Raw genomic sequence first — 15,081 nt, forward strand, 5'->3', positions numbered from 1 at the left:
CACCAGCACCAGCACCAACACCAGCACCAACACCAACACCAGCACCAGCACCAGCACCAACACCAACACCAGCACCAACACCAACACCAGCACCAACACCAGCACCAGCACCAACACCAACACCAGCACCAACACCAGCACCAACACCAACACCAGCACCAACACCAGCACCAACACCAACACCAGCACCAACACCAGCACCAGCACCAACACCAGCACCAACACCAACACCAACACCAACACCAGCACCAGCACCAGCGCCAGCACCAGCACCAGCACCAACACCAGCACCAGCACCAGCACCAACACCAGCACCAGCACCAGCACCAACACCAACACCAGCAGCAGCAGCAGCAGCAGCACCAGCAGCAGCAGCAGCACCAGCACCAGCACCGACGCTAGGGCTTCAGCGCTGCAGGACAAGCCCCATTTCCCTCCACCGCTGGCCAGACCCGTGCGGGGGAGCGTCCCTATCGCTGCCCCTCCACCTTTCCCCGTCCCCTGTCCCTGTCCCGGCCCCGGGGCTCCTCCCGGCGGGTCGGGGCGGGGTGTCCCGGTACCGGGGCGGGGCGTGCGCGGCCGCACGTCCGGAACGGGGCGGGACGGGGCCAGGAGCGGGAGCGGCGCTGTCAGACCGTGGCTCGGAGCGGTGCGGAGCGGCTCGGTTCGGCTCGGGATGGCGGTGGCGGATCCGGAGGCGCGTCTGTCGCAGGAGAAGGAGGAGGAGAGCGAGGAGGAGAGCGAGGTGCTGGAGGAGAGTCCCTGCGGCCGCTGGCACAAGCGCCGCGAGCAGGTTCGACCCGACGTGCCGCTGCTGCCGGGGCCTGCGGGGCACCGAGCGCTGCCCCTCGCCGGGGACGGAGCCGGGGTTGGGGCTGGGACCGGGGCCGGGGCAATGGCCGCGGCCGGAGGCCGGTGCGGAGCTGCTGCTGCTGCTGGAAGGGGTGGGGAGAGCCTCCGGGGGCGGTGTGACCGGTGCGGGAGCCTCGGTGCGGGGAACCGGGACTGATCATGCTCCGGTGAGGGAAGCGTGGTGCGGGGAGCCCAGTGCGGGAGCCTCGGTGCGGGGAACCGGGACTGAGCGTGCTCCGGTGAGGGAAGCCTGGTGCGGGGAACCGGGACTGATCGTGCCCCGGTGCAGGGAGAGCCGGTCCGGTCCCCGAGGAGCGGGACAGTCCCGGGCGTGCAGAGGCCCCGGTACCCGCGGGACCAGCCGGTGCGCTGCCGGAGCCAGCGTGGAGCTGAATCCTGGAAGCTCCCGCGGGCCCGGCCCTGGTGCTGTGCAGGGCTCCGGGGCTGCAGAACTCGGTTCCTCTGCTCCAGACACGGCGTTTGGACCCTTTCAGTTTATCTTCCCAGTCCAGGGGCTCCAGCAGCCTGTCCAGAAGGGTTTTGCAGCATCCCACTATTGTCACCCCCTGACCTCCCTCCTCCAGACACGTACCCTGTATCAGTGCAATGTCCCTCACCCCCAAAAACGGGACCAGTCTTCCCATCCCCGCCAGGGCACCCAGGAACAGGTATCAGTCAGCGGGTGAATCCTGACTGCAGACGGGTGGGACAGTGCTGACAGGCGCTGTCATCACACAGACATCACAGGCGCTGTCAGCTCCTGAGAGGCAAAGGGGTCCGTCCAAGGGCCCTTTATCTCCCACTGTCCCCTGTTAATGACCAGAGTTCTCAGGTCTGGCTGGAGGCTGCCCATGATTGAGGCTGTTTGTGCAGTCTGGCCTTTGCTGAGATCCCAATAACCTGTTTCAGAATTACAGAAGCTGCTCTCAGCTCTCCCCTTCAGGAGCCTTCTGTTCTCCAGGCTGCCCCAGCCCAGCTCTCCCAGCCTGGCTCCAGAGCAGAGCTGCTCCAGCCCTTGCAGCAGCTCCGTGGCCTCCTCTGGACTTGCTGCAGCAGCGCCGCGTCCCTCTTGTGCTCTTGCCCCAGAGCTGGACGCAGGAGAGGGGTTCTCCAGGGTGCAGCAGAGGGGCAGGATCCCCTCCGTGTGCTGCAGCTCACGCTCTGGAGGTGCAGCCCAGCACAGGGCGGGGAGTTCTGAGCTCAAGCACTCACTAAAGGTGGGTCACGGGGAGCTTCTTCTCACCCAACACCCCAAGTCCTGCTCCTCAGGCTCCAGCCCCTCTCCCCCAGCCTGGGTTTGTCCTGGGGTTGCCCCGACCCAGGGGCAGGACCTTGCCCTTGACCTGGTTGAACTCCAGGAGGTTCACACCTCTCCAGCCTGTGTGGGTCCCTTTCATGGCTCAGGATCTGTAATGCTGCTGTGATAAAATGCACGTGAGCTTGAACAAGGAAGTGGCAGTGCTGCCTGAGTTGCAAAGTGAGGGAAGTTTTGTGTAAGAGGTTTATTTGTTACAAATTCATCGATGCTTATGTACCAGGAAGGAAAACACCATTTGCTGTCTGTGAGCTGTCGATAGGGACCTTGTCACACAGGGACTGAGTCTTTGTTTTCACATGACCCCACTGTGCATTACTACTGGTACAGACCCAGCAGCTAAATGGCGCTGTGATCTTAATGCTGGGCTGTGTCTGGTGGTGCCCAGCAGAGAAGAAAACATCTCCCTCCACAGACTCCTTTGCCTGTTTATGATGCCCAAATTCATTGTGGATAATGGAGTTATCCATGCCATGAGCAGTTCAGGAAATCACTGAATCCCAGACTGCTTTGGGTTGGAGGGACCTTAAAGCTCCTCCAGCTCCAACCCCTGCCAGGGGCAGGGACCCCTTCCACTGGAGCAGGGTGCTCCAAGCCCCTGTGTCCAACCTGGCCTTGAGCACTGCCAGGGATGGGGCAGCCACAGCTTCTCTGGGCACCCTGTGCCAGCACCTCAGCACCCTTACAGGGAAGAGCTTCTGCCTAAGAGCTCAGCTCAGTCTCCCCTCGGGCAGGTTAAAGCCATTCCCCTTGGCCTGTCCCTACAGACCCTTGTCCCAAGCCCCTCTCCAGGTTTCCTGGAGCCCCTTTAGGCACTGGGGCTGCTCCAGCGGCTCCGCTTAAGGAGCCTTCTCTTCTGCAGGCTGAAGCAGCCCTGCTCTCTCAGCCTGGCTCCAGCCTTCAGAGCATAAAGCACTTACAGCATCTCCACAGCACATGTGGAGAAACAGCCACGTGAATCCTTTAGAGACCTTGTGTTTGGTGTCAGCACATACCCTCTTCTGCCTCTTCCATTCCTGTCCCTGCCATTAGTGTGGAAGTGGAGCAAAGGAATGCTGCTGCTGTCAACTTTTCCATGTAGGAAGATATGTGTTTTACAGCGTGGGTTTGATGACTTCATTTATTTTTTCTACCCACCCTGTGGAGTACGAGTAGTAAGGAAGGAGAAACCTGGTTTACTGCTTGTGTTCAAGGTTTTACAACTTTCCTTATGGAATACAGGCTCCTGAATGAACCCCAGCCCCTCGCTACTGAGGTCAGACTGGTTCTATCCACGCTGCTTTGCTTTAGCAAACCCTTTATTAGGTAAAGGGACTGTTATTACTGGTAGATACTTGATCCAGACTGCCTTTGGCATTCCCCAGGGGCATTTCCTGTAGGATCAGAGCCTGTACTTGCCCTGGCTCTCAGGATTGAAGTTTACAGTTGGTTTTCACTGGTATTAGTTCACTGCTCCCCTTTTGGTCACCTGCTTTGGTGAAAGGGTGAATGCCTGAGTGTGTACTGATGCAGAGCCCTTGAACAGAGCTTCAGCTTCTAAACCCAGCAGGATGAAAGAAGGTGAAAAGAGAAACTGTAACAGAAATACTGAAGAAGAATGTAATTAAAGATCTTAATTAAAGAATCTGCAAGGGGGGGAGGGGGCCGGATTTGGAAGTGCTGCTACAGGTTCCCACTGGTCAGAACAAGACACCAAGAATCTGAGCATCTGGCTGTGGGAGGTGCAGGGTCCCTGGATTAGGTGCTGGCTGTGTTCAGGCTGCGTTCAGTGCACGGTGGGGCTGGGCAGCTCGGGCTGGAGTCTCTGGAAAGCGGCCCGCTGTTTCATATTTGCACCAGGGTTATTTTTAAAGGCTGCTTTGTTACCAGCCCTCCCGGGAGAGCGGCTCCGGGCGCTGTGCTGAGGAGCTGTGCTGAGGAGCCTTCCCAGCGCACACAGGATCCGTGGAAGGGCTCGGCTCTTTCCCTTCGCTGAATCTGCTTTCCTCTGCCCCTTCCTGGTTTCTGTCTTGGGTTTGCTGCTGTTTCAGTGCCCGGGATGCTGCTGTTTATCAACCTGCTGAGCAGACAGGTTCCTATGGAGAGGTTTCACTCCATGCTCCAAAGGGGCTGTGAGGCCTCTCACATGGTTCTAATGGAGGTTTTAGTTGCGAGAGCAGGATGAAATGCTCTCAAGTAAAGGGGCAAAACTCCCCAAGGAGAAACGTTGCTGGAGGCAGGTAGCCAAGACCTTCTCAGGGTGTATGCTGTGGGTCTGGCACCAAATAGGGCTTTGCATGTTGGGTTTAGTGTCCTCCCCATTAACCTTCCTGTTCATGTGGGCTATGAGCAGGGTTCGCTTTCTCTGTGTTGTGTTCTCTGTTTCAAGGATCCTTTAATCCTTTATGATCTTAACGGGTCACAACAATCCTCTGCCTTGTTCTGGCTGCTGGGGAGGGAGGAGCTGCGAGCCCAGAGGAAAGGTTAGTGCAGAAACGTGCCCTTTTTCAGGCACTGACACGCTCTTTTATTCCATTCATATTCTTCACAAGAATGCCTTGCTGTTTCCAGCTTCTGTGCTTCTTAGTGAGCTCCTAAGGTGCTGTAAGAAGCTCCAGCTTCTCCACGTGTCCCAAATCCATGCAGCTCAGCAGCTCCCAGGCTGCTCCTTCTGTGCTCCTTCCAAAATAGACTTGACAGAGAAGCATTGCAGTTGCCAGTATTTTCCATGATTTCTTCCCTTTCCTGTTTTTAACCATGATTTTGTTGCCCTTTCACTGGTTTTCCCATGCAGGCATTTTGGTTCACAGTGGCCAGATCTTGTCTGTGAGTCTTGCAGGTTTTTGCACCTTTTGCGTCCCATCTCATAGAATCCCAGATTGGTTTGTGTTGGAAGGGACCTTAAAGCTCCTTAAAAGCTCTCAGCTCTCCCCTTCCTGCAGCAGAGGGGGCAGGATCCCCTCCCTGAGCTGCTGCTCACGCTCTGGGGTGCACCCAGCACATGGGGGGGTTCTGGGCTCAAGCACTCACTGAAGCTGGGTCCTGGGGAGCTTCTCCTCCCCCAGCACCCCAAGTCCTGCTCCTCAGGCTGCTTCCAGCTCCTCTCCCCAGCCGGGGTTTGTGCCTCAGCAATGCTCCAGTGCATCTCCGAGGTGCGTCATGCTGGGGCTGGCCTGTGCTCAGCTCTTGGGCTCATGTGTCCTCCTTGGGCTGGGCAGTGCCTGGGGGTAAAGCAAACACCTCCCTGGGTCCGGCATGTTGCCAGCCCAGGTGTGTGTGACTGTACCCAGGACACACCACCCCTTGCATTGCCTGCGGGACACACCACCCCTTGCATTGCCTGCGGGACCCACCACCCCTTGCATTGCCTGCTTGACCCACCACCCCTTGCATTGCCTGCGGGACACACCACCCCTTGCATTGCCTGCGGGACACACCACCCCTTGCATTGCCTGCGGGACCCACCACCCCTTGCATTGCCTGCTTGACCCACCACCCCTTGCATTGCCTGCGGGACCCACCACCCCTTGCATTGCCTGCGGGACACACCACCCCTTGCATTGCCTGCGGGACACACCACCCCTTGCATTGCCTGCGGGACCCACCACCCCTTGCATTGCCTGCGGGACACACCACCCCTTGCATTGCCTGCGGGACACACCACCCCTTGCATTGCCTGCGGCGCACAGGGTCGCTCCTGGCTCTTATCTGGGCAGTGGAAAAATACTGTGGTGTCCCTTGTTCTCAGCAGGGGTAGGAGAACAGGGACCGCAGTGTTTGCTCTGGCAGCTGCCAGGAGAAAGGGAAGGGCAGCCCTGGGTATGGAATGGAAGGGGAGGATTCCAGCCCTGCCTCTCCTGGGCAGAGGGGACATGCTGGCTGGTGGATGTGCATCCGAGGAGGCCTGTCCAGGTCCTGTCCTGTCTGCAGGTATTAGTGACCTCCCTGTTGCTGCTGACAGGCAGGATCTGCTGAGGACGGATAGAGGGAGTTCATGGAAGGGGGCTGGATGAAGTGGGTGCTGGGCTGGGAGATCTCCTGCGATGCAAACGCATCACCTCAACCTGCCTCACTCAATGTCAGAGTGCAGCAGAGCCCGTGCCATCCCCTCCTGCCTCCACACCACTGCCTGGAGCTGTCCCGCTCTGGACGAGCGATGAGAAGCTGGTTTTGTGCAGCGGGGTCAAACGCTTCACTGGAATCAAAACATTTTCTGTCTCACGCGTTGCCTTCACCTGCCCGTTGTGTAACAGCACCCCGTGGAGGGAGCACGTCTATCTGGCACCACGGATGCCTCCGCCACGCTCACAGGTGCTGTAGGGTCGAGCTGGTGCTGTGGGCTATGGACAGCAGGATGGGGGGGCTCCCCTAGCTGCTGCCAGAGCCCTGCTGTACCTGCCGTGAGCTGCAGCCCGGCCAGGCGCAGGCGCAGGTTGCTCAGGAACCCTCAGGGCTGCTGCTGGCCGGGGACAAGGGGGCTCTGCCTGGGCTGTCCCTGTCCCTTGGCAGGCCGAAGGAGGCACTTTGCTCTTTCCTTCTACATGTCGTGAAAAGTTGTTTCTGTGTTGCAGCAGCCACCCCTGTCCTGGCAGGAGAGAGCTGGGGTGGTTCAGCTGGTGAGGAGAGATGTTAGCGCAGCTCCAGTGCCTAAAGGGGCTGCAGGGAACCTGGAGAGGGGCTTGGGACAAGGGCCTGTAGGGACAGGCCAAGGGGAATGGCTTTAACCTGCCAGAGGGGAGACTGAGATGAGCTCTTAGGCAGAAGTTCTTCCCTATGAGGGTGCTGAGGCGCAGGCACAGGGTGCCCAGAGAAGCTGTGGCTGCCCCATCCCTGGCAGTGCTCAAGGCCAGGATGGACACAGGGGCTTGGAGCACCCTGCTCCAATGGAAGGGGTCCCTGCCCGTGGCAGGGGTTGGAGCTGGAGAAGCTTTGAGGTCCTTCCAGCCCAAACCCCTCCATGGTTCTGTGTTAGCACAGGGTGGTGTCGAGAGGAGGACAGCCTCCTTCAGGGCAGGGACACGTGGTTTGGAGCAGGCAAAGGGGATCCTGGCTTCGGGCAGTGCGTGGAAGTGGAGTCCCTGCAGAGACACCGTGCTCTGTCTCTGCTGCCTGCACACGATGCTCTGAGAGGACAGTCTCTGCTGCTCAAGGCACGTCCTGTGCAGCACCTCGGGGCAGTCTGTAACCTGAACGCAAGCCCTGGAGAAGCCCAGACACAGCCTTTACTGTCACCCAACTCATGAGACACCGGAGCAGAGTCGGGATTTACTCTGTGAAATGCTCTCCCAGGCACAACGTGTTCCCTGCTCAGGCTTGTGACCCCACAAATCCTGCCAGTGCCCAGTGCCAAAGGGATAATGTCCCGGTGTCATGAGGAGTCAGGTGAACCGCGCACAGCGAGCATCGCTGTGTGGCACATTCACAGTGTGCCAAACACCCCTGTGTGCTGGGCTGCGTCCCCCCAGCGTGAGCTGCAGCTCAGGGAGGGGATTCTCCCCCTCTGCTCTGGTGAGGCTCCCCTGCGCTCCTTGCTGGGCTCCCCGTCAGGTGTCTCTGGCTTTGCCGCATGTCCTGAAGCAGCGCCGGTTCTTCTGTCCTGATCCTGTGTCCCCAGGGCTGTGCACAGCACCCGGTGCGGTGACCAGGGATGAATGCACAGCCTGAGCAGGCTGCGGGCGCTAAGGGCTTTCTGCAGCCTGTGGTGTGAAGGGAAGGGTGCGCTGCATGGGCTGCGTGTCCCCTGTGCCCCCCTGCGCTGGTGGAAGCTGGGCAGTGGCTCAGGAACCGAACCCCCCTGTGCTCCCTTGTGGACAGGACACGTGCACAGTGCTGACAGCTCCTTTGCTCCTGTGCCCGGTCATGTGCCTATGGTTCTCAAAACTTCATCTTTCCCTTGGTCCCTGCCTCAGCACCAGTCCAGAAGATCCCTGATGAGGTTTGGATCTCTTCCTTCCAGCCTCTGGATGCGTGGAGCTCTGGGTGAGCTCGTGTGTACTCCACCCTGGTCAGGAGTCTCCTGGTGGCCCTTCTGTGGTTTGGCAATACAGTCTTTTAGGCATGGTTATTATGGAGTCAGCTCATAGAGGGCAGAAGAAGTTGGATGTGGCCACTGTCCAGACCAAGAGATCATGGAACCATGGAGGGGTTTGGGTGGGAGGGGACCTTAAAGCTTCTCCAGCTCGAGCCCCTGCCACAGGCAGGGACCCCTTCCACTGGAGCAGGGTGCTCCGAGCCCCTGTGTCCAACCTGGCCTTGAGCACTGCCAGGGATGGGGCAGCCACAGCTTCTCTGGGCACCCTGTGCCAGCGCCTCAGCACCCTCACAGGGAAGAGCTTCTGCCTAAGAGCTCATCTCAGTCTCCCCTCGGGCAGGTTCAAGCCATTCCCCTTGGCCTGTCCCTACAGGCCCTTGTCCCAAGCCCCTGTGCTCAGGGTGTGAGAAGGAAACTCACCGTTTCCCCCTCTTTGCATCTCACAGCCCTGTGTAGGCAAAGAGGCCCTGCAGGAATGGGGTCTGAGGGTCGGTGTCCCCCTGCTCAGCTCCTGCCTGCCCTTTGCGCTGCCCTCCAGCCCCTGCCAAGAGGCAGAGGAGCTTTCTCGGTGCCTTTCCCTCCTTTTTGGGTGACCTCCAGCTCCGCCATGCTCTGTGCACCACGGGGCCCGACCCGAACCCGGGGCTCCAGGCAGGGTCTGTGTTTGCTCAGTGGGGTCCCAGGGAGCCAGGGCTGGGGCCGTGGCCCTGCGGCTGCTCAGCGTTGCCGGGGAAGGGCTGAGGCTCTGCCTGCTGGGCTGCCCTGGGGAGCACGCGGTGAACTTCAGCCAAGCCTTAGGAGCGGTTTGGGTCAAGAACCTGCAGGCAGGAACCGGCCTCCTCACAGGGGCTGGAGCCGCACTGCTGCTTCTCCTCTGAGAGGAGAGAACGCATCCCTGCTGGGGATGAGGATGTGAGGTGGCTGCTTGGGCATGGGAGGGTGCATGGCTGCGGTGCTTGGTCCCATGGGTGGCTGGGGGTCCGGATGGATTGGAGAGTGCTATGGAACAGGCAGGAGGGCAGCGGGATGGGAGATGGTGCCAGACGTGCTTGTCCTGGGTCCAGGGAGAAGAGAGGACCGAGGCACCGTGGCCTTGCCTCCTCCCAGTCTCCCAGAGTGACCGGAGGAGGGTGACAACCACCTTGTCCTTATTTTCTCCTCCAGATCGGGAATAAATGCTGGCGGCAGCACAAATGCCTGCCCAGTGCTGTCCATCCCATGCCTGCCTTGTCTGACAGCAGCTCTCCCCAGGCCCCAGAACAACACCATTAAGCCTTTTTCTGTGGAGTGTTTCAGTCCTGGTCGATGGGAGCGGTTCAAAAGGGAGCAATTGATTGTAAGCTGCAATCTGATCTTCTGTAAACCTTCTCCTCGTGTCCCCAGCGATCCCTCCAGGCTGCCTCCGCGCCTGCCAAGGGCTTTCTGGAAGCGAGGAGCTCTGGAGCTTTGCCTGTTCCACGTGGGGCCACCATTAGCAGCACACGGAGCTGCCGGGAACCCCTGAAAGGCCTGAGAGGACCAAGATGACCTGTGGCCAGTTCCTTTTGTCCCCAGTCACCTCTGGGATTTTAATGCAGCATTTATTTATGCAGCCGCAGAGGTCGGTGTCACTTTTCTGGTCAGTGCAGCACAAGTCCGAGCACGTTCGTGTCTGCATGAGCAGGGAACGTTTCCTCCCCTGCAGCCTGCCTGATGCTCCTCAACACACGGCAGAGCCTCCCGGATCCCAGCAGATCACTGTCTGCAGCTGTAAGCACCAGGGTGCGGCTTCAGGGTCAGAGAGGAGATGGTTCAGAAGTAGGAGGCTGTGGCAGGACAGCCTTGGCCTGTGCTGTGGGTCACGGGCAGGGGGATGGTCCCTCTCGACGTGGCTGTTGGTGCAGTGAGCACCCAGGCGTGGGGATGGGAGCACAGGGTGCAGCGGTCCCGCAGGCTGGGTCCTGCTGCGGGTCGTGCGCAGGAGCACTGCAGCCCCGCGAGGAGGCAGGGGAGGAGCTGGCACCGGAGGTGTTGAGGCCAACTATGCCTGCACCAGGCACCAGTGACCTCTGTGCTGAGCTCCGGCTCCAGGGTGGCCTTGTGGCAACCCAGAGGTTCTTTGGGTCTGAGCTCTGCATTTGACTCCTTGGAACAGGGTGCCCAGAGAAGCTGTGGCTGCCCCATCCCTGGCAGTGCTCAAGGCCAGGCTGGACATGGGCTTGGAGCACCCTGCTCCAGTGGAAGGGGTCCCTGCCCATGGCAGGGGTTGGAACTGGGTCAGCTTTAAGGTCCCTTCCAACACAAACCCGTCTGCAGTTCTGTGGTTCTCAACCCTGGGGCCAACCACTGCTTTCAGGACCGGGTGTTTCTCCCGGCCATGAGCTGATTTTCCAAGGGTGTTCTGGGGAGAAGGGGGACAGCAGCTCCACAGAGAGCTCTGGGACCAGCAGAGCCCCTTAGGGCCGCAGCGCTTGCTCCTCCTGCACAGCCTGCACCAGGACAATGCCTCAACCCGGCCCAGCTGCCGAGAGCTCCTGCTGCCCCTGGCCCAGAGTCAGAGCCAGAGAGCCAGGGAATCACAGAATCAGGGAGGTTGTTAACCTCATCCAGTCCAACTGTTCCCACCCCTGCCAAGGCCACCACTGCCCCATGGCACTGAGGCCTCGTCTCCACAGTGTATGAACACTTGCAGGGATGGTGCCTGCAGCCCTGCCCCGGGCAGCCTGTTCCAATGCCTGAGCACCCTCTGGGGCAGGAATTGCTCCTCAGCTCCATCTAAACCTGCCCTGGTGCAGCTTGAGGCTGGTTCCTCTTGTCCCATCCCTTGTTCCTTGGGAGCAGAGCCCAGCCCCTCCTGGCTCCATCCTCCTGGCAGGCACTTGGAGGGAGCCATCAGGTCCCCCCTGAGCCTTCCCTTCCCCATCTGAACCCCCCAGGTCCCTCAGCCCTTCCCCATCACCCCTGCGCTCCAGGCCCTGCTCCAGCTCCATTCCCTTCTCCGGCCCCACTCCAGCCCCTCAAGGTCTCTCTTGCAGTGAGGGGCCCGGAGCTGAACACAGGATTCGAGGTGCGGCCTCCCCGGTGCCCAGTGCAGGGGCTCAATCCCTGCCCTGGCCCTGCTGCCGCACTGGTGCTGGTCCAGCCCGGATGTGGTGGCTTCTTGCCTGCCAGGGCACAGGCTGGGTCATGTCCATCAGTCAGCACCCCCAGCTCCCTTTCCATGGGGCACTTTCCAGCCCTCCCTGCCACAGCCCCCCCCACCTCCACCAGCAGCACCAGCGCCTCGGGCATGCCCATGGGTTTCACTGCGGCCGAGCAGGAGCCGGATGCTCCTGTGCTGTCCGCACTTGCGCTGGGTGCTGGCGCATCGCTGCCGGCCGTGCCGGGCTCCATGCACTGCACGTGGACCTGTGAGCGCAGAGCGCAAGTGACAGAGGAGCTCTCTGTCCTGCAGCAGGGCCTGGCCTGCCTCGTCCCACAGGTGCTGGGGACCTGCCCCAGCACGGGCAGAACCATCCCAGCTGGGGAAAGGGGCTGGAAACGTCTGCCCAGGCTGCCACTGGGGGGACAGCCTCAGCCTGTCCCCGTCCCTGCGCCTGGAGGAGCAGGGGGGTTGCAGTCACAGAACCCTGGAACCGCCAGGGCTGGGAGCAGCCTCTCAAGCTCCTCCATCCCCCCCCCGCCCAGGCAGGGCTACCCAGAGCAGGGCACATCGGAGCGAGTCCAGTGTGGCTCTGGGATGGCGTCAGACCCCACCTCCAACCTCTGGGCAGGCTGTCCCAGGGCTCAGCCACCATCAACCTCAACCAGTTCTTGCTCATAGAATCATGGAATGGTTTGGGTTGGAAAGGACCTGAAGATCATCCAGTTCCAACCCCCCTGCCATGAGCAGGGACACCTCACCCTAAACCATGTCACACAAGGCTCTGTCCAACCTGGCCTTGAACACTGCCAGGGATGGAGCATTCACAGCTTCCTTGAGCAAACCATTCCAGTGCTTCAGCACCCTTACAGTACAGAACTTCTTCCTTATATCCAGTCTAAACTTCCCCTGTTTCAGTTTTAACCCATTACCCCTTGTCCTGTCACTGCAGTCCCTAATGAAGAGTCCCTCCCCAGCATCCCTATAGACCCCTTCAGATACTGGAAGCTGCTATGAGGTGTCCACGCAGCCTTCTCTTCTCCAGGCTGAACAGCCCCAACTTCCTCAGCCTGTCTTCATACAGGAGGTGCTCCAGTCCCCTGGTCATCCTCGTGGCCTCCTCTTGACTTGTTCCAACAGCTCCATGTCCTTTTTATGTTGAGGACACCAGAACTGCACACAATGCTCCAAGTGAGGTCTCACGAGAGCAGAGTAGAGGGGCGGGATCACCTCCTTGGACCTGCTGGTCACGCTCCTTCTGATGCAGCCCAGGATACGGTTGCTTTCTGGGCTGCAAGCGCACACTGAAGCTGGCTCATGTTCATTTTCTCATCAACCAGCACCCCCAAGTCCTTCTCCGCAGGGCTGCTCTGAATCTCTTCTCTGCCCAACCTGTAGCTGTGCCTGGGATTGCTACTACCCAGGTGTAGGACCTTGCACTTGGCATGGTTAAACTTCATGAGGTTGGCATCAGCCCACCTCACAAGCGTGTCAGGGTCCCTCTGGATGGCATCCCTTCCCTCCAGGGTATCAACCGAACCACACAGCTTGGTGTCATCGGCAAACTTGCTGAGGGCGCACTCAATCCCACTGTCCATGTCAGCGACGAAGACGTTGAACAAGACCGGTCCCAACACCGATCCCTGAGGGACACCACTCGTTACTGGTCTCCAGCCGGACATTGAGCCATTGACCACAACACTTTGCGTGCGGCCATCCAGCCAGTTCTTTATCCACTGAGTGGTCCATCCATCAAATCGATGTCGCTCAGATTTAGAGACAAGGATGTCGTGTGGGACAGTGTCGAATGCTTTACACAAGTCCAGGTAGATGACATCAACTGCTCTGCCCCTGTCATGTTGAGGTGGAGTTTCTCATGGGTCAGTTTCTGGCCATTGGTCCTCATCCTGTTGCTGGCACTACTGAGAAGAGTCTGGATGCAGCAGGCACCACTCCTGGAGTGCAGGACCCCTGGTCCTGGAGTGTCTCTGTGGTGCTGAGCTCCTGTCAGAAGCCTTTATAAAAGGTTTGACCTAGGCTGGACCTGGGACTGAGTGGTCCTGGATGGACCCAGCATAGGAACAGGGCAGCTGCTGCTGCTGTGTTTGTGCTGGATGTGGCCTGTGGAGGTGATGGCCATGGAGCTGCTCTCCTCAGGATCCTGGGACAGACAGAGCCCAGGGCACGGGCACTGCTCCCTGTCTCCTCAGGATGTTTAAAGAGATGATGTTATGGCTTTGGATCATCTGGAGCTTCTACTTTGCTCCGTCCAACATGAGTGTGAGCACCAGCCATGGGTGTGGGTTGCCCCATCACGGCTGCTGGGAAGTGGGGTCCATGTGGGGTCCCCAGGAGTGGGGCCAGCAGGTCACTGCCACCGCTGGCTTCTCCCTGGGCTACATGAGTGGAGAGGGCTGGAATGGGAGGTGCTCCACAATGCTGGCTGTCTCCAGTGCCCTGGAGACAGGGGGTCTGAGCTCCCCAAGGCAGGTTCCCAGGGCAGGGAAGGAGGCAGCTCCTCCCCATCTCCTGGCCAGGTCCTGCCATGGGCTCAAGTCCTCACCCGTGCCCATGCAGCACATTCCCCGGGGGGGCCGGGAGCTGCGGGCAGTCTCCCACCTCCCTGTGCCCCGCAGGTGAACCAGGGAAACATGCCTGGCATCCAGAGCACCTTCCTGGCCATGGACACGGAGGAGGGCGTGGAGGTGGTGTGGAACGAGCTGCTCTTCACTGACAAGAAGGCCTTCAAAGCACACGAGGTGAGACATCCACCCCCAGCAGGGCCTGCGCTCACCTCCCCACTCCCAGCGCTCGGAACCTGCCTGGGGGCAGTGCCAGGCACCGTGCTCCTGCCTTCCCTGGGCTTCCCTCACAGAGCAGCTCCATGTGTCCTCTGTACCCCAAAGCCATGGCACAGCCTCCTCTCCAGCCCAGGCTCCCTTGCTCTTGGAGGTGTCCTGCATATCCCAGGACCTGCCACCTCCCTTGTCCCCTCCCTGTCCGCAGGAGAAGATCAAGACCATGTTTGAGCAGCTGGTGCTCGTGGATCACCCCAACATTGTGAAGCTTCACAAGTACTGGCTGGATGTGAAAGACTCGAAGGCTCGGGTAGGGAGGTCTGGGGGGGGTTCCCCAGGCTGGAGGGGGGATGTCAGCAGGTGGGGATGGGGATCCCGGCTCTGCTCCTCACCCCACTCCACAGGACTCCCATCCTCTGGGACGCTGCTGCTGGGCAGCAGGCTGGGAAGCTGATGCCGCTCTTCCCTGCCAGGTCATCTTCATCACAGAATACGTGTCCTCAGGGAGCCTGAAGCAGTTCCTGAAGAAAACCAAGAAGAACCACAAGGCCATGAATGCCAGGGTGAGTTCCTGGGAGCACACACGGGGTGTCCCAGGGGAGTGGGCAGCTCTGTAGCTGCAGGCAGAGGTTCTGTCATGTCTTGTAAGGCAGAACAAGTGTAAATGGTGCTTCCTGAGTTACTCAGGCACTCTGCTGGAGCGAGGTGGCTTCTTGGTGAGAGCTGGAGCAAGAGCAGAACTTCCCCAGGGCAGCCCAGAAGTGGATCCTGCTGCTGCAGTGATGCTTATGCTCCTGGGGCTGCATCATTCTTTGGGGGACCAGCATCTCCAGCACCCTCAGTGAAGGACAGTGGGTGTGTGGCTGGGTTACTGCTTGGGTTGAAGGGACCGGTTTCACCAGCAAACCCGCCCAGTGTGAGTCTGACAGTGGGTTCAAGCAGGTCTCAGCTCAGGAGCTGCATGACTGTTTGGGGGGCCCTTGCA

General features: G+C 59.8%; 1 protein-coding gene across 2 annotated transcripts in view; it reads left to right on the forward strand.

Annotated features, from left to right (window-relative positions):
• The first annotated feature begins 581 nt into the window (after positions 1 to 581).
• NRBP2 (nuclear receptor binding protein 2) overlaps positions 582 to 15,081 on the forward strand; it is a 29,035-nt gene continuing 14,535 nt past the window's right edge. The window contains exons 1-4 of one of the 2 annotated variants that reach the window (XM_057411170.1): positions 582 to 793; positions 13,935 to 14,057; positions 14,305 to 14,406; positions 14,570 to 14,659. In XM_057411170.1, coding sequence (XP_057267153.1) covers positions 677 to 793; positions 13,935 to 14,057; positions 14,305 to 14,406; positions 14,570 to 14,659 — 432 coding nt within the window. In that variant the 5' untranslated portion in view covers positions 582 to 676. The remainder of the gene's footprint in view (positions 794 to 13,934; positions 14,058 to 14,304; positions 14,407 to 14,569; positions 14,660 to 15,081) is intronic. The other variant, XM_057411169.1, reaches the window with a different exon arrangement.

This window comes from Pezoporus wallicus, unplaced genomic scaffold, assembly GCF_028554395.1.
Source record: "Pezoporus wallicus isolate ANWC-B61680 ecotype Strahan unplaced genomic scaffold, APGP_CSIRO_Pwel_v1 contig_10120, whole genome shotgun sequence".
Classification (NCBI taxonomy): Eukaryota; Metazoa; Chordata; class Aves; order Psittaciformes; family Psittacidae; genus Pezoporus; species Pezoporus wallicus.